This window comes from Pituophis catenifer, unplaced genomic scaffold (genome assembly GCF_029215685.1).
Source record: "Pituophis catenifer annectens isolate HBS135680 unplaced genomic scaffold, rPitCat1.0.hap2 SCAF_16, whole genome shotgun sequence".
Classification (NCBI taxonomy): domain Eukaryota; kingdom Metazoa; phylum Chordata; class Lepidosauria; order Squamata; family Colubridae; genus Pituophis; species Pituophis catenifer.
This window is the reverse complement of record NW_027256896.1, coordinates 12,866,440-12,885,013: the sequence shown is the minus strand read 5'-3', so window position 1 is coordinate 12,885,013 and position 18,574 is coordinate 12,866,440. Positions and strand designations below refer to the sequence as shown.

Below are 18,574 nucleotides of genomic sequence, written 5' to 3'. Positions count from 1 at the left end.
CTGGTAAGCTGTTATTAATTTTCATTTTAATAGACCATCCACATAAATTATCCCCGTTTCCACAGGATCTGTAAAAGAAGAGAAACAAACAGTGGCACATGAGTAGCAATGGAATAAAACATTCTATATTAGAGCCATTGCCCTAGCTCAGCTCCAGTGTGCATGTGCGCGTCGGCCAGCTGATTTTTGGCTGGCCCCTCCCCTTCCCTCCCAGGAGTCTCCACACAGCCCGTTTTGGATGTCAGGTAAGTACAGAGCTCATGCAAAGACTCTGGGAGGCTGTTTTCGCCCTCCCCAAGCTCCAAGAAAGCCTCTGGAGCCTGGGGAGGGTGAAAAACGGGCCTACCAGGCCCATCAGAAGTTGGGAAATGTTCCGTTTCCGGCTTCCGGGGGTGGTGGTGGAGGAGCCCGTTTTCACCCTCCCCAGGAAAGCCTCTGGAGCCTGGGGAGGGCGAAAAACGGGCCTACCAGAAGTCTGGAAACAGGCTATTTCCAGCCTCTGGAGACTTCAGGGAGGCCTGCTAGGCACAAAACGGGGTGCAGGGGGGGGGGGGGTTGTCGTGCCCGCATGCACAGGGCACAGGGCGCATGGGGGGCATTGGATTTGTATCGCACACATGCGTGCGCTTTTGGCACCCGAGGAAAAAAGGTTCGCCATCACTGGCTTAGGGTGTTTAGTTATTATTTTTATTATTATCATTATTACCAGAGATTTTTTTTTTTAAATCCGCTATGTAATCTGCTTAGATTGCAATGGATTAGAAAACATAGCTAATCAATAAATAAAGGGAGGAATTCTGAGAAGTGTAATTCAGCAATATTTTGAGAATCGTGGGTCTGCCTCCCCCCCCCCACCTCTCCTCCTCTCTCCTATTCGAACCTTCCGACAAATCCTTCAGTTTTCCAGGGAATTGAACCCAACCGCTTTCACCTCGACAAGTTTTGGAATGTAAAGTTTCAGTGTCCGTCAAACATCCATCTATTTATTCTAGAAGAATCACCCATCCAACTGGTACAATGCCAAGCATTTCCTTTGCCAGGGCAGTTTTATTTGCCTATTGAGCAGCCAAAACGTAGGCAGAGGCCTTCGGAATGCTTGATGTCAATGGGACTTATTCTTTTATCATTATCTATTTGTTATGCTTATGCATTACACTTCTTTCCATGAGCATTTATGAGTTTGCATGGAATTCAACAGGCTGCATAAACAGAGGGAAAGAATCAAGATCACGTGAAGTGTTAATACCACTTTGTAAGGCCTTGGTAAGGCCACGCTTGGAATACGGCATTCAGTTTTGGTCGCCACGATGTAAAAAGGATGTGGAGACTCTGGAAAGAGTGCAGAGAAGAGCAACAAAGACGATGAGGGGACTGGAGGCTAAAACATACGAAGAACAGTTGCAGGAACTGGATATGTCTAGTTTAATGAAAAGAAGGACTAGGGAAGACATGATAGCAGTCTTCTAATATCTCAGGGGCTGCCACAAAGACGAAGAAGTCAAGCTATTCTCCAAAGCACCTGAGGGCAGGACAAGAAGCAACGGGTGGAAACTATAATCAAGGAGAGAAGCAACTTAGAACTAAGGAGAAATTTCCTGAGAGTTAGAACAATGAATCAGCGGAACAACTTGCTTCCAGAAGTTGTGGATGCTCCAACACTGGAAGTTTTTAAGAAGATGTTGGGTAATCATTTGTCTGAAGTGGTGTAGGGTTTCCTGCCTGAGCAGGGGGTTGGACTAGAAGACCTCCAAGGTCCCTTCCAAGTCTGTTATTCTATTCTATTCCTGTCCCTCTAAATTTTGTTCAGCATCAACTATAGATTGGATTCTTTCCTGATATAAATTGCATAAAATACTGTACTGCTTTTCCTCAAAATACATGGGACTTTCTCCCACAATTTTACCTCTGCAACATTAACTGTATAATTTTCCAGGTTGGACTAAGAAATAGGGAATGGTCCCAAGTCATTAAATGACATTTCTGGGGTAGAGAATAAGCAAAAACATCGACTTGCTCAACTCTAGTTCATCCCTAACCTTGTTTTTTTGTCCTACTGGAAAGTTGGGATCACACCACTCCATTTCATGAGATCAAAGGAGGGGTTGACTATAGATGGTGAATCTCAAGCCACAATCGTGGGGCAGGAGATGGATTCATTGTAATCTTAAAACAGCCATGAGATTCTTTGGTGTTTCTCGACTTAGCTGTGCCATGCAAACTCTTTGACGCAACTCATTAAAGTAGGGGCAATTTCACGACTGTCCCCAGTCAGTCATTGGAGGGGAGAAAAAGTGACATGGTCACAAAAGTCGAAGAAGGCAAGTCTCTCCATTATTGAGCTCACGCCCAAAATATATCACAATATATCACAAAACACACCTTCCAAACATTACTTAGTGACGCCTCCTGTTTGCCTCCTGAGCCAATGGGGATGCAATGATGCTTGCCATTACTCGTCTGAGATACAAGGGTTGATAAGAGACCCAGACAAGACTGAAAGGAGTGGATTATCTATTTTCCAGAACTGAAGTCCCAAGAATTGTTAAGTGTCATTGCCAGAACCACTAACGAGGTTCTACAACTAGGTTAATAGCTGACTGAGTTCCGTGTTTTGTTCAAACGGTAGGTTTTTTTAAAAACAAAACAAAACCCCAAAGGTTACAAAACAGGGACTATGTTCGTGTAGGACATTAAGCAAGCAGCCTTGCTATTCAGCTCCTCGTTGGCGCCAGTCTCATTGGTGAGACTGGATGAATAGACACGCAGAAACTCCTCCTGCTGTATGCTGATCGGGACACCTAAATAAGGTCACTAGCCTAGTCCTCCCCTTAAGCCCCAGAAACTGTAGTTTGCTATTAGCTTCTCATTCCTGGTTTGTTTGAAAAAAAGACTCTTGATTTGGATGTGATGGTCATAAAACATAGAAAGGAGCTTTGCGTTGTCACTCACAGTGGAAAGAAGAGCCAAGAGCCAAGCCAAGGCATTGGCAGTACACAACTTGATTACAATTAGTACTACATTCTTAGCGTCCTGGTCGAAGGCAACCTGAGGGCTCCTTGGTGCTCTCTGAGCTTAGTTGTTTTCTTGTAGACGTTTCATGACCCAACTAGATAACACCATCAGTGCGAGAAGGGAGTGGAGTTTGCAGACAGAAGGAAGAGAACTGAGAAGTCCTTGGTGCTCTCTTGAGCTTGATTATTTTCTTGCAGAGGTTTCATGACCCAAACTAGGTAACATCATCAGTGCTAGAGGAGAGTGTTCAAGGAACCAAGAGCAAACCTCACTCCTTCTAGCACTGATGATGTTACCTAGTTGGGTCAAGAAACGTCTGCAAGAAAAAAAACCAAGCTCAGAGAGCACCAAGGATCCCACAGTTCCATCCCTGAGCTACAAATCTTCTTCTTTATTGAAGGCGACCTTCCAATATGGTCAGTAGTATATTTTTAGGGATCTGATCTCCGGAAGTAAGGAAACCCAGATAGGTTTGCTGAGATGCTCCCTCGTGGCATGGAGTAGTAGGGAGTACGTCATAACATTTCACCTCAGGCTGCAATCAGCCTCTGCTGGTGCCCAAAGGGGCGGCTTTTCCATTATAGTTTCTTCTAGGAATTCGTTTGTAGGAACAGGGTGTGTTGTCCCATCAGATTAGATAACCATTGTCCAATGTAAAATTGACATTGGCGAGAAGAGAAGTCAACCTTTTGTTGAAAACAGGCGCCCTTGTGACTCCCTGGCTTTCTGGGCAGTGACGGATGTGGGGATGAAAAGTCAGCTATCCAAACAAACATCGGTTCAGTATCAAGGAAAGCATTGACTTTATACTTGGAATGGACCGCATGTGAATACTTTTTAGCAATTTCAAATAGCAATAGCACTTAAGACTTATATACCGCTTCACAGAGCTTTTACAGCCCTCTCTAAGCAGTTTATAGAGTCAGCATCTTCCCCCAACAATCTGGGTCCTCATTTCATCCACCTCAGAAGGACAGAAGGCTGAGTCAACCTTGAGCCAGTCAGGATCAAACTGCTGGCAGTGGGCAGACTCTGCAATACTGCATTCTAACCACTGCGCCATCAGGGCTCCTAATAGCAATAGCACTTAGACTTGTATACCTCTTCACAGAGCTTTTACAGCCCCTCTTTAAGCGGTTTACAGAGTCAGTTTATTGCCCCCAACAATCTGGGTCCTTATTTTACCCACCTCGGAAGGATGGAAAGATGAGTCACCCTTGAGCTAGTGAGATTTGAACCACCGAACTGCAGATAGCAGTCAGCTGAAGTAGCCTGCAGTGCTGCACTCTAACCACTGCGCCACCTCTGCTCTTAAATCCCAGCAGAGCTTCTCTCAATCAAAGAAGTGGACGGAAAGTAGTCCTTGACTTGCAACTGTTCATTTAGTGACGGTTCGAAGTTACAACGGCGTTGAAAACAGTGACTTAGGACCGGTTTTTTTCACACTTACGACCGTTGCAGCAACCCTGTGGCCACACGATCAAAATTTGGAGACTTGGCAATGGCTCATATTTATGACGGTTGCAGTGTCCCAAGCTCAGGTGATCAACTTTTGTGAGCTTCTGGCGAGCCGAGTCAATGGGGAAGCCAGATTCCCTTAACAACTGTGGCAAGACATTGCGGTCGTAAGTCAAGGACTACCTGTATTGCTATGATTTGTATTAAATTGGCAACTTCTTACTGCTAATAACAGCTGTCTCAACAATTGCTGAGATTGCAGCCCAACCTGGAAATTTGGAAGAGGTGGAAAAATGGCCCTTGTTCTTACAGTCTGTAGAGATTATAGGTCAGTGATGGCTAACCTTTTTGCCGCCTGCCAAAAATGGGGGAAGGGGGGTCACGCCTGTGCGTGCCCACATCCATGATTCAATGCGCCCTGCCCCCCGCACATGCGCGTGTGACCCCCCTGCGCTCCCCCCGCTTTTGGCACGTGATGGCACGATGGGTCCGGTAGACCCGTTTTTTTTTGCCCTCCCCAGGCTCCAGAACCTTTCTAGAAGCCTGGGGAGAGTGAAAACGGCCTTTCCCACTCCCCTTGGAGGCTGGAACCAGCCTGTTTCCCGACTTCCAGTGGGCCCGGAAGGCCCGAAAATCAGCTGGCAGGTGCGCCTGAGCTGAACTAGGGCAATGCTCGAGTGCCCACCGATATGGCTCCATGTGCCACCTGTGGTATGCGTGCCATAGGTTCGCCATCACGGTTCTAGGTCATCCAGGTCAGGGTTTCCCCAAAGGTGCTTTTTTCTCAGGAGGCAACTGGACTTTGTTTTTTTTTTCTTTTGAAGACGTTTCGCTTCTCATCCAAGAAGCTTCTTCAGCTTTGACAGCCTTCCATTCCTCCACTATCCTGTCAGAGCTGAAGAAGCTTCTTGGATGAGAAGCGAAACGCCTTCAAAAGAAAAAAAAACAAAAGTTTTTCAAAAGTTTCTAAAGTCCAGTTGCCTCCTGAAAAAGCAACTTTGGGACTCTTGTTCTTACAGAAAAAGGGAACATGTAAGGCACCTGTAACATGTTTAGTCCAGCCTGTTTGCTGGATTCTGAATCATTCGTCCTCTGCAATGGCAACAGGTTTCTTGGATCTCTATTAAGTGAGGGGAAAAAAAGAGAGAGAAAATGAATATTGGCTTCTTGTTTTTTAAACATCGTACGTTTTTCATTCCCTTGTTTGGTTTATTTCCTGCTATAACTAATGCAGGCAGGGTGACCTATAGTTGTTTTCCAAAGAGGCAGACTAGACCTGACTTTAAGGACATGCACTTAAGATGTACATGCTTGAACATGCAAATCAGAGGTGGGTTTCAGCAGGTTCTGACCAGTTCTGGAGAACCGGTAGCAGAAATTTTGAGTAGTTCGGAGAACCGGTAGTAAAAATTCTGACTGGCCCCGCCCCCATCTATTCTCTGCCTCCTGAGTCCCAGCTGATCGGGGGGAAATGGGGATTTTGCAGTAAGCTTTCCCTGGAGTGGGGTGGGAATGGAGATTTTACAGTATCCTTTCCCTGCCATGCCCACCAAGCCAGACCCACAGAACCGGTAGTAAAATATTCTTTTCTTTGAAACTCTTGGTTTTTTCTACTATTTTTTTTTATATTGGCTGATATCTGAAAAGAAGGACTAGGGGAGACATGATAGCAGTGTTCCAATATCTCAGGGGCTGCCACAAAGAAGAGGGAGGAAAGCTATTCTCCAAAGCACCTGAGGGTAGGACAAGAAGCGATGGGTGGAAACTCATCAAGGAGAGAAGCAATTTAGAACTAAGGAGAAATTTCCTGACAGTTAGAACAACGAATCAGTGGATCAACTGGCCTCCAGAAGTTGTGAATGCTCCAACACTGGAAGTTTTTAAGAAGAGATTGGATAATCATTTGTGTGAAGTGGTGTAGGGTTTCCTGCCTAAGCAGGAGGTTGGACTAAAAGACCTCCAAGGTCCCTTCCAACTCTGTTATTCTATTCCATTCTAATTTTGGCAGCTTCTGGAAGCCATCATCATCATAATCACCATCGTCACTCTATGTTTATCCTGCATTTGAGGGGAGGGGGGAATAACACAAGGCAGTGAACATATTTAATACCCCTATCATCTATTTTTCAAACAGCCACCACCCTGCGAGATGGTGACTGGCCAGAGGAGGGCATCCAGGTGGCTTGTCTGAAGCAGGATTGTAACTCTTCTGGGTTTTAAGTCTGGTGCCTTTAATCATTATATCCAACAGGTTCTCCCACAGAAGTAGTTTGCCCTTCCTTTCCTTCTTCCTAGGCCAAGAGAGACAGAGATACTGGGCCAAAATCACCCAGCTGGCTTTTATGCCTAAGGGAGGCCTCGAAGTCACATCCACCTGGTTTCTAGGAGGAGTAATGGTACTCCAGCCATTATTCCAAACTGGCTCTCATTCATGTTCTGGAAAACTTCCAACTCAACCTTCTGCTACTGCAAAAAAGCGGTTGTCCCATCTCTGTTACAAATCAGTCAGGGATGGGCTTCAAAAATTTAAGCAAGGGGTTTTCTGCCCATTTGCTGGATGAGCGTGGCCATGGTGGCCATGGCCTAGTCAGCCTCCTGCACCACGGCAGGGGGTGGGGTGGGGGTGTTGCCTTCCCCAGGCTCTGGAGGCTTTCTTTCTTCGAGCCTCCGGGAGGGCGAAAACAGCCTCCCCAGGCTCCGGAGGCCCTCTGGAGGCCAGAAATGAGCCGTTTCTGGCCTTCTCAAACTTCCGGTAGACCCGTTTTTCACCCTCCCCGGGCCTCCGCGCGCACCCTGCCCTTACCTGCATCCAAAACGGGCCGTGTGGGGACACCTGGGAGGGGTGGGGTGGGCGGGGCGAGCCAGGAGTGGGATTTGGGGGTTCTCCGAACTGCACAGAATCTTAGCTAGAGGTTCTCCCGAACCCCTGCGAACCCCCAGCAGCCCACCCCTGAAATCAGTAATGAAGCACGAGCCACTAACTTAAAGAGCAACTTCTCTTTAGATGCTTAGGTCAAAATCCCCTGTTTCATCCTTGATCCGATTGGCGTCCAATCTGGTGATCTGCCTGACTGATTTACCTGCCTCTCTGCTTCTGCCTGGAGGGTCTGCTTCCACTTCAGAATAAGGAGGGGGGAGCTCTGGGGGGCCAGGGTAAGGAGGGGGCCAGAGAGGTAACATGTTGAGAGAACCTGTGGGGTGAAAAAAAGCATCGTATAAAGAGAATCAAGATGTGAATGAGCCAAAAGTCCTATTAAAATATCAAGCAAGGAAGAACAGCAGATTCATCCTTTGGAAATGGTAACCTTGGGGAATGGAATAAGGTAAAGGTTGCACATATGTGCTAGTCGTTCCCGACTCTAGGGGGCAGTGCTCATCTCTGTTTCAAAGCCGAAGAGCCAGTGCTGTCCAAAGACGTCTCCGTGGTCATGTGGCTGGCATGACTCAACGCCAAAGATGCACGGAACGCTGTGACCTTCCCACCAAAGGTGGTCCCTATTTTTCTACGTGCATTTTTTACCTCCTTTCGAACTGCTAGGTTGGCAGGAGCTGGGACAAGTCACGGGAGCTCACCCCGTTACGCGGCACTAGGGATTCGAACCGCAGACCTTTCGATCGACAAGCTCAGTGTCTTAGCCACTGAACTCTTCCACTAAAAGTGAAAAATGATCTTGATAAGAAACTGCCCGTTTGAATTGAGTTTTGATTGATCCTGCCTGATGCATGGAGTGTGGCATGAATGACTACTCAAACCTCATAGCAGGCTATCCAAGAAGAGAGTACAGGTAGTCCTCGACTTACAACAGTTCATATAGTGACTGTTCGAAGTTACAACAGCACTGAAAAAAGTGACTTATGACCGGTTTTCACTCTTAGGATCTTTGCAGCATCCCCATGGTCACGTGACCAAAATTCAGGCACTTAGCAACTGACTCATATTTATGACGGTTGCAGTGTCCTGGGGCCACATGATCCCCTTTTGCGACTTTCTGACAAGCAAAGTCGGTTGGGGAAGCCAGATTCACTTAACAACCATGTGACTAATTTAATGACGACTGTCATACACTTAATAATTGTTGCAAGAAAGGTCGTAAAATGGGGGGCAAAGCTCACTTAACAAATGCCTCACTTAACTTTATTAGTTAATATTTATTAGTTAATATTTGGGCTCAATTGTGGTCGTAAATTGAGGATTACCTGTACAGATAATCCTTGATTTACAACCAGAGTTGGGATCGGAATTTTCATTGCCAAGCAAAATGGTTGTGAATTGAGTCACATTCGATTTTGTAACCTTTTTTTTTGCCGTGATTGTTAAGTAACTATCTGCAGTTGCTAACGTGAATTACGCAGTTATGATGCAAATCCAACTTCTTCAATTGAGTTTACTTGTTGGAAGCCAGCTGGGAAAGTCGCAAATGGCAATCTCTTCACTGCAACCATTGTAAATACATGCCGGTTGCAAAGGGCCCGAATTTGATCCCGTGACCATGGAGATGCTGTGATGGTTATAAGTGCAAGGACCAGTCATAAGTCGCTTCCTTCAGGACCACTGTAACTCCAAAGGTTGCCAAAGGAATGGTTGTAAAATCAAGGACTATCTGTATAACAGTGACCTAACTGGCTAGGGCAGTGGCTACTTTAAACTTTTCTAGCCTGGAACCTATCAGAAGATGTTGATGTTGATGTTGATGTTGATGTTGATGTTGTTGTTGTCTTCTTCTTCTTCTTCTTCTTCTTCTTCTTCTTCTTCTTCTTCTTCTTCTGCTTCTTCTTTTCTTCTTCTTCTTCTCCTTCTCCTCCTCCTCCTCCTCCTCCTCCTCCTCCTCCTCTTCTTGGATAACTGTTTGGATATTGGATAACCATTTGTCTGAAGTGGTGTAGGGTTTCCTGCCTAAGCAGGGGATTGGATTAGAAGACCTCCAAGGTCCCTTCCAACTCTGTTATTCTATTCTATTCTATTCTATTCTATTCTATTCTATTCTATTCTATTCTATTCTATTCTATTCTATTCTATTCTATTCTATTCTATTCTATTCCATTCTATTCCATTCCATTCCATTCCATTCCATTCCATTCCATTCCTTCCTCTTCTCCTCCTCCTCTTTCTCCTCCTCCAATCCTCTTCCTCCTCCTCCTAGCCATTATCTATGCACTGCAGAATGAAGGCCTCTTCCGCCTGTTTCCAACCCGTACGGTCCTGAGCTTTCTTTTGCCAACTGGGCCTGCCATTCTTGCTTGATGCCATTCCTCCATCTTGTTTTAGGTCTCTCTCATGGACGCTTTTGATCAAGTGGGATCCAAAACAAGAACTTTGCAAGCTTTAATATCAGGTCTTTGAGATCTGATAGATAGAACCCACACGGCTTCGTCACTGAACTGTCACTCTCCCCCGAAGGGGCAGACCGATGTGGATATTGACTTAGCCTCTTAAGCCCGGTCTCAGATGCCTCAGACGGCAGATAAGAAGCCTACAGAGATACCTGTGAGCCACGGCATATCTTCTCCCTATCTTTCTCAGCCGGCTGCCCTTAGGACTGGGGACAACTCTGTCCTCCAGCAAAGGGAACTGTGAGCGAACAATCTGTGCGGGGTTCAAAGGAAGGGAGGTGCTCTCTCTATTTTCGCCCTCCCAGGAATTCAAATGTCATTGCCACCACCACTGCCCGGACAGAAAAACCATGCTCCTTAGACACACGAGTGACTGTGTTGGGTTCCTGGCACCTAAAAATGAAATGCATCTTGTTGAGAATAAATTTCTATTTTTGCAAAGAAAAGACAACATCAGTAACAGAGTTTTAAGGAGCCCCAGCTAGGTGGAGGGGATCACATGCTTTCCATGCAGGACAATCCCTTCTCTACAAATAAGGGTGAAAAAAACATCAGCCAGAAATCCTGAAGAACCACTGCTATCCTATTTCCCCCCAAATAAGACATCCCCTGATAATAAGCCCAATCGGGCTTTTGAGCGCATGGCAATAAGGCCAAGCGCTTGTTTCAGGATTCAAAAAAATATAAGGCAGGGTCTTATTTTCGGGAAAACGTGGTATCTATCTATCAATCTACAGTATCTTATCTATCTATCTATCTATCTATCTATCTATCTATCTATCTATCTATCTATCTATCTATCTATCTATCTATCTATCTACACTATCTATCTACCCTGTTTTCCCCAAAATAAGACATCCCCTGATAATAAGCCCAATCGGGCTTTATCTATCTATCTATCTATCTCTCTCTAGATGCAAATGAGTGTGGAGCTTTCTTGTGTTTGTGAAGGGACACAGGGTAGAAAGCACAGCTCCACAACACAGTCCTTTCCAGCAGTTCCAAGAAGGCTCCACAATGTTTGCTGCAAGGATTGTTTATGCACAACATTGGAAAGCAGAGAAAATACCTTTGGAAGGAGAAGTAATTTAAAAAAAAAATTTTAGATTGTGCAGAAATGAATAGATTGACTTTGATGATGAAAGAAAGAGAAGATTCAGAATACTTCCAGAAGACATGGAATCAATTCTACTATTGGTTAGAAAAGAGATACAAATAAGTAAATTAATAGTAATGTTTGAAAATGCTATAATCAGAATATTTTGTTAGTGATGAATTGTTGTAATTGATTGGATGAGAATGAAGACAGAAGAAATAACAAAAAGAGGAATAATTGGAGACAAAACCGAGATGTCACATGGAAGGAATGACTGATGTATTAAATGTTTGTTTGTTTAAAAAATTAAGAACTTTTTTTTTTTTTTTTTTTTAAAGGGGAAATTTGGTAACACAAAGAACGCACGACTGTACTTACGGGTTGCCTGTGGTGCAGCAGGGTGAGCGTAGGTATAGATGGAGGCGGTGGGGTATTCTTGGAGATTCGTAGCCTCTTTCAAAATATCTGTTGCATTAACGAAAAAGGGGAAGGTAGCACATCACTGAACTTAAAGGCATATGCAATCATTTGTTTTATAAGGTATACAGGTGGTCCCCGACTTACAACAGTTCCCTTAGAGACCGTTCAAAGTTAAAACAGCAGTGAAAAAAGTGGCTGTCGGCCATTTTTTTTACACTTAAGGACCGTTGCATGGTCAGGTGATTTACATTGAGATGCTTGGCAACTGACTCGCATTTATGACGGTTGCAGTGTCCCGGGGTCACGTGATTCCCCTTTTGCGACCTTCTAACAGTCAATGGGGAAGCCAGTTTCACTTAACAACCGTGTGATTAATTTTAACAACAAGCCACAGTGATTCACTCAACAAATGTGATGAAAAAGATCGCAAAATGGGGCAAAACTCACTTAACAAATTTTCTCACTTAGCAATGAAAGTGTTGGGCTCAACTGTGGTTGTAAATTGAGAACTGCCTGTAATGGAGACTTCAACTGGAGATTCTTCTCTTTATCTATCCATCTCATCCATGCATCCATCCATCATCCATCTATGCATCCATCCATGCATCCACCCATGCATCCATCCATCTATCTATCCATGTATCCATCTATCTTTATCTTATCTTCTTTCAAAGAAATAACACTAGCGTAGATATAGTGGGGACCATGCTCTCTGTTCACATCATCTGCAAATGTTATGGATTTATGAATATTTGAACCAGTCCAGTTGCCTCTTGAAAAAGCACCTTTGGAACTCTGAGGGTGAAGGGGTCAAACTATATCCCAAAGCACCCGAAGGCCAGACAAGAAATAATGGATGGAAACTGAACAAGGAGAGATTCAACCTGGAAATAAGGAGAAATTTTCTGACAGTGAGAACAATCAACCAATGGAACAGAAGTTGCCTTCGGAAGTTGTGGGAGCTTCATCACTGGAGGCTTTCAGGAAGTAACTGGACTACCATCTGTCAGAAGTGGTGTAGGGTCCCCTGCTTGGGCGGAGAGGGGGTGGTCTAGATTACTGTCAGGGTCCCTTCCAACTCTGTTAATCTGTTAAAAGTTTCCTGAATCCTAGTCTAACATGTTTATCTCAGGGGTGTTAATTAATTGTGGCATTACTACTCTCTCTTCGGTGGTTTTGTGGATCCTTCCACAACCTGGTTCTTTCCAGTTTTGTTGGGCTGTATCTCCCATGTGGCCATCAGGTTGGAGAAACATGGATGGATAATAACTCATAAACCACAATGCTCTCTGTAGAAATGTAAAAAATAAAATAAACCTCTTGCCTTTTGACTACTTGCTCGTTTTGAATCATGAGGCCCCCTTTCCTTTCTTGCCAGAGAGAGCAGAGAAGAAAGAATAAATCTTATTCAGAAAACAACTTACCTGAATCTACTAGATCTTTGATCATGTTTAGGCAATCGGAAGCTCCATACTGGAAAGTGAATTTGAAAGCAAGAAGTCCCTGGGTGGAAGCTGAGAAGAAAAGTCCACTGAGATCTTAAGTCAAGCCGGAGGCCTCATTACAGAAGGTATAATCCAGGGATGGCAAACCTTTTTGGCACCAAGGGCCGCGACCAGGAAGAGGAGCTGCCTGAGAGGCATGAGTGCGCCAAATAAGGCACTTCCAGTTTCGGTGCATGTGCATCAGCCAGCAAGTCTTCTGGTTACTGCCGCACATGCGCATGCACTGATCAGCTGGCTGGCGCGCATGCTCACACCGGAAAATGGAAGACCAGATTAAAAGAAAGAGAAGAGACTGAGAGGCATCACCAGTTGGGACGATGCTTTGATTGGACCATGTGATGGATGTCAACTCGCAACGCATCCCTGGCCTCCTCTCGAGTTGCCATAGGTCAGTGGGGATGGGAAACCGGTGAAACTGCACAGCAGGCAAAAACAGATGCATATTCCATGCTTATCTCTCTCAAGGCTGTATCCTAGGGTTACCTACAGCAGCAAGGGGAATGACCTCTACAACCCACGAAATTGCTCCGCTGGTGAATGTGATTGATGACACATCCTGTGGGGAGGGGGGAAACAGGGTCATAATTGGAGCGTAAATTACGTAGGGTCAGAGCTGGCTTCATTTAGGAACATGGGGACATGAAGCTCCTAATAAATAAATGGATTTCTTTTGAAGTTTGGCTCGAGACTCATGATTTAATTAGGGCATCCATCGGAACCCTGACAGCAGACATGTGGGTCCTGGGCAGAGACCTTTGGGTGGGGAAAACCTGGAAGCTTTCAGATTTGGATTTCCCCAGATGTACCAATATAACATTTCTAATAAAATGGAACTTTGAGGAACTTCAAGCCTCGGAGTCTTCTTTCGTTGGGGGTGTTACTTGGAATCCTGACAACAAGCGTTATGGAATGGTTTTCAGCCACTTCAATACCTCTCTCCTACCCTAACCCTCATTTTCCCATCTGCCTTTTCTTTCTCCCTCACCCAACAAACATTCTGCGTGAGCATCTTTCACTCCTGATTTTAGGACACTTCCTTGCACAAAATGTTGCATTTCTGAAAAAAAAAAAACTTTAGGACTTCCCCAAGAGTTTGTTATTACTTTCCTCTTCTGATTCACTCGTTTTTGATATCAAGGGACGGAGACAAAATAATGGGAATTATCATCATAGCGACCTGGGCAACACGCGTGGGCAGCGTGGGACGGAATCCCGGCACGGGGGTCAAGGGCCTCGGTCGGGAACCTCTGCCGTCGCCTAGGTCCCGTTGCCGAGCCCCGGGGAACCTGAGGCTCACTTCCCTGAAAATTTCCACCCACTGGATGACGTTAAACCAGGGGTCTCCAACCTTGGCAACTTTTAAGACTTGTGGACTTCAACTCCCAGAATTCTGGCAGTTGAAGTCCACAAGTCTTAAAGTTGCCAAGGTTGAAGACCCCTGACTTAAACAGAGGGAGAAAGAGAGCTGCAGAGAGAATTAGTACTTTACAGCAGCTGTTAAAGAGAGATCAATAAATTATGGCACCTACTCAGAGTTCCTTTGATGTGTTGAGGTTTGGAGTCGGGCTCTTCCTCCAGAAAGCAATCTCCCAACAGCTGCAGTGGAAAACGAATGATGGTTGATCCCTTATCTTTATGCTGGAATATTATCTAGGAAAGCAATCAAGAAATCAGGATAATTTATTTTAACATCTTTTTACAAGTTGAATGCATTTGTATGTAAATACCTGCAACATTTTATGGCTGGTTTTAAATTTTGATATGGATTTTAATTGAAAAGTTTTAAATTACGGGCCAAATTTATTTAATTATTTTAAATTTATTTTTAACTTTTTGTGTATAAATGTTTTTTATCTTGGCTGTTCACCGCCCTGAGTCCGAAAGGAGAAGGGCGGTATAGAAGTTTGAAAAATAAATAAATAAATAAATAAATAAATAAATAAATAAATAAATAAACATTGATTTTTTTAAAAAAAAATTCTCAGATTTTTATTAAATGTAAACTTATATTGATTGTAAACATTGTATAGATATAAACAAAATAGTATTTTATTTAAAAAAGAAAAAAGAAATCAGGATAATTTCACGAGAGTTAGCCTGGGAAACAAATGCCCATTCGTTTGGATTACAAATGTACCCACTCCAAAACTTAAGGAAAGTACAGGTAGTCCTCAACTCAGAATCATCTGTTTAGTGGCCCTTCAAAGTTACGACGAAAAAAGTGACTTAGGACTACTTTTTACATGGTCGTTGCAGAATCTCCATTGTCACCTGAATTTGGACACTTGGCAACTGGCTCATATTTATGATGGTTGCAGTGTCCCAGGTGTGTGTGTGTGTGGGGGTCACGTGATTACAATGTGTGACCTTCCCAGCCAGCTTCCGACAAGCAAAGTCAAGGGGGGTGGGGAGGAGAGACAGATTTGCTTAATGGCTGCATGATTCACTTAAGAACTACCTTGCTTAGCAACGGAAATTTTGGGTTCAACTGTGGTTGCAAGTCGAGAACTACCTGTAAAATAAGTCTAACATCTTTTTCAATACAAGATGGGCTGCTTACAAGTTAGTTGGTGGAGGAAAACACTAACTTAAAAAGGTAAAGGTAAAGGTTTCCCCGCACATGTGTGCTAATCGTTCCTGACTCTAGGGGGCGGTGCTCATCTCTGTTTCAAAGCCAAAGAGCCAGCGCTGTCTGAAGATGTCTCCGTGGTCATGTGGCCGGCATGACTACACGCCAAAGGCACACGGAACACTCTTCCCTTCCCACCAAAGGTGGTCCCTATTTTTTCTACCTGCATTTTGTTACGTGCTTTCGAACTGCTAGGTTGGCAGAAGCTGGGACAGGTAACGGGAGCTCACCTCGTTTCGCGGCACTTAGGGATTCGAACCGCTGAACTGCCAACCTTACAATTGACAAGCTCAGCGTCTTAGCCACTGAGCCATCGCGTCCCTTTTCAGTTGTCTTTTCAGTTCTCTCAAGACTGAAAATGATCCTGGTCAGGTTCACCCACCATAAATGAAAGATGGACTGTCATGTTTCTTATCAAAGAGAAGCTGTTGCCTTCTTCGGCCATCTGGGCCAAGAGCTCTTACTTTGTATTGAGTGAGGTACAGCATCCCTTTCTTGGCACCTTGGAGTTCTTCTGGAATATCTGGTTCCCCTTCCACAAATAGTACCACCTCACTATAGTGAGCGAGGACCCTGAAAATACAACAGATGGATCAGAAGATTAAGATGCACCTCGAGGGGAAGAGAAGGAGGCTTCATAGGAAGGACAAGCCAGGCTAAAGATCATTCTACTGCAGTGTTTCCCAACCTGGACCATTTGAAGAGATGTGGACTCTCTAGGGCTGTGATGGTGAACCTATGGCACGCGTGCCTAAAGTGGCACACGAAGCCGTGTCCTCCAGCACGTGCGGCCTTGCCTGATTGTGTTCCAGGTTTCTGACACGCATGCATGCGCGATGATCAGCTGTCATTCGCACACGCAGCAGTGCCAAAAATCAGCATGCACATGCGTGCCAGCAAGCTGATTATCAGGTGTGCATGCACACCAGAACCCAGAAGTTTGGCTTTTCCAGAGCACAATCCCTTCTTATGCGCGGCAGTGCCGAAAACCGCCCTGCACATGTGGGCCAGCCAGCTGATCGTCGGGTGTGCATGTGCCCTAGAACTCAGAAGTTTGGCTTCTCCGGAGCGCAGCCCCGATGAGTGCGTGCGCACACGCACAACGTTTCCACACAACTTTTTCGCCACTCGGTGCTAAAAAGGTTCTCCATCACTGCTCTAGGGAATTCTGGGAATTGAAGTCCATGTCTCTTCAAGTTTTCCAGATTGAGACTGTTCTACTGTGCTGGTGCCATCACCATTGCAACCGCATGCCACAACTTGTCCAAATATGATATGAATTAGGAGTTTGATATAGAAATTTACAAGAAATTTCTTCTCCCCTTCTTCTTCTTGTCTAAAGAAGATACTCAATACTCTTGATTCTTCTGATGTTATTGCTTGAGATAAGAACACTGTATTTTTGCCAAATCGCACACTTGAGATTTTTCTGGATAGGCTTCATTTTCCAGTGTTGTATGTGCCTTGAAATTTTTCTCGTAAAATTAATTGATCATATTTTAATTGTTCATTTCTAGATAGTATTCACCACTGCCCTGTTTTGGAGGACACCTTCAATGCATGGTGTTTCTGTATCTTCATGTTTCAGAATCTATGGAGTTTCTCCATCATCCAGTCCTGGTTGTCCCAAAGACGCTTATTTTTCAAGAGGCAACTGGACTTTCTGGTTTTTCTCTGAAGATGTTTCGCTTCTCATCCAAGAAACTTTGCTTCTCAGAGCTAAAGAAGCTTCTTGGATGAGAAGGGGCGTTGGTCCTACCTGATACGCTCCTTCTCGTTGAGTGGAGACAGCAGCCAGGATGGGTAGCAGCAGCCAATCAGCATGAAGGACTGAGTCTATCAATCACATCAAGTCCCGCCCTTGTTGCCGGGTAGACCCGCTTTAGGCGAAGAACTGAAGAGATAGACTCGGCGTGTGGGAAAAGAAGAACAGAGTCCAGAAGAAAAAACAAGGTTGAAAGCACCAGACTGAAGAAAAACACTTAAAGGGAGGGTCTGGCTGCTGTCTCCACTCAACGAGAAGGAGCGTATCAGGTAGGACCAACGCCCCTTCTCCATTGAGAGTGGAGACAGCAGCCAGGATGGGACATACCCCAGTTCACTGTCCCGAAGCCGGGGTGGGACCAGACTGGTGCAAAACATCCTCCCCAGAAACGACCTGTTGTAACACCTGTCTACCAAATGCAGCCTCCGCCGAAGCAAAGGAGTCAATTTTATAGTGGCGAATAAAGGGAACAGGCGAAACCCATGTCGCCGCACGACAAATCTCGAGCAATGAAGCCTGAGTAGACCAGGTAGCCGACGTAGAAGCACTGCGGGTGGAGTGCGCTGTTATACGTGCCGGTCGCGGAAGAGAACGGAGGTCGTATGCCGAAGCAATGGTTTGCCGGATCCAGCGGCCGATTGTAGATGAAGTCACGCGAAGGCCCAGGGAAACAGGCAAGAAGGATACGAACATCGATTCCGAACGGCGAACCCCAGCTGTTCTCTTCAGGTAAATCCGCAGAGCTCGTCTAACGTCCAAAGTGCGCCAACGGCGTTCTCGAGGATGAGTCGGTCTGGGACAGAAATTAGGTAAGATCAACTCCTGGGAGCGATGAAACACCGAATTGACCTTCGGGATGAAGGTGGGGTCCAGGCGGAGAACCACACGGTCAGCATGAAACACACATAGATCAGAGCGAATTGACAAGGCGGCAATCTCTGAAATACGGCGGGCCGAAGTTATGGCCACCAAGAAGGCGACCTTGCAGGATAACAATCGGAGGCTCGTTGTCCGCAACGGTTCATAAGGAGGACCCATAAGCGAGTTCAAAACCAACGGCAAATCCCAGGTTGGGTAGCGGTGTAACACCGGGGGAGACATGTTCGAAGCACCCCGGAGGAAGCGGCGAATGAGAGGATGTTGGGCCAAGGATGAGAGGGAACCACAGCGAAGGACTGATGAGATAGCCGCTACCTGGCGCCTCAAAGTGTTAGGAGAAAGGCCTTTCGAGAAACCCTTCTGAAGGAACACCAACACGTCCACAATAGAAGCCTGAAGGGGCGACACACCATGACTGGCACAATACGAGCAGAAGGCCCGCCAAGTAGCCGAGTAAACTCGCTCTGTGGAAGGGCGGC

The 18,574-nt window shown here is 45.4% G+C and overlaps 1 protein-coding gene across 2 annotated transcripts; it reads right to left on the bottom strand.

Moving 5' to 3' along the window:
- Positions 1-17,531, bottom strand: LOC139325179 (WW domain-binding protein 2-like). Of its 2 annotated transcripts, XM_070954950.1 has the most exons (9): positions 17,211-17,531; positions 15,916-16,024; positions 14,352-14,472; positions 13,310-13,378; positions 12,742-12,831; positions 11,276-11,362; positions 7,551-7,661; positions 5,512-5,590; positions 1-68 (listed from the first exon to the last, which is right to left on the bottom strand). In XM_070954950.1, the coding sequence occupies exons 1-8, from the start codon at positions 17,273-17,275 to the stop codon at positions 5,523-5,525; spliced, it is 720 nt and encodes a 239-aa protein (XP_070811051.1). In that variant the 5' UTR covers positions 17,276-17,531; the 3' UTR covers positions 1-68; positions 5,512-5,522. The 2 variants fall into 2 exon arrangements, with proteins under 2 accessions (XP_070811051.1, XP_070811052.1); XM_070954951.1 differs by lacking the exon at positions 13,310-13,378.
- Positions 17,532-18,574: the final 1,043 nt, after the last annotated feature.

Excerpts from the sequence above, each read along its gene's own strand:
- LOC139325179 (XM_070954950.1), bottom strand. The coding sequence starts at position 17,275 with ATGCTGATTGGCTGCTGCTACCCATCCTGGCTGCTGTCTCCACTCAAC. Across the intron at positions 11,363-12,741 it reads CAAAGATCTAGTAGATTCAG|ATATTTTGAAAGAGGCTACG; the intron begins GTAAGTTGTTTT and ends TTAATGCAACAG. Across the intron at positions 7,662-11,275 it reads TGCTGCACCACAGGCAACCC|GTTCTCTCAACATGTTACCT; the intron begins GTAAGTACAGTC and ends TTCACCCCACAG.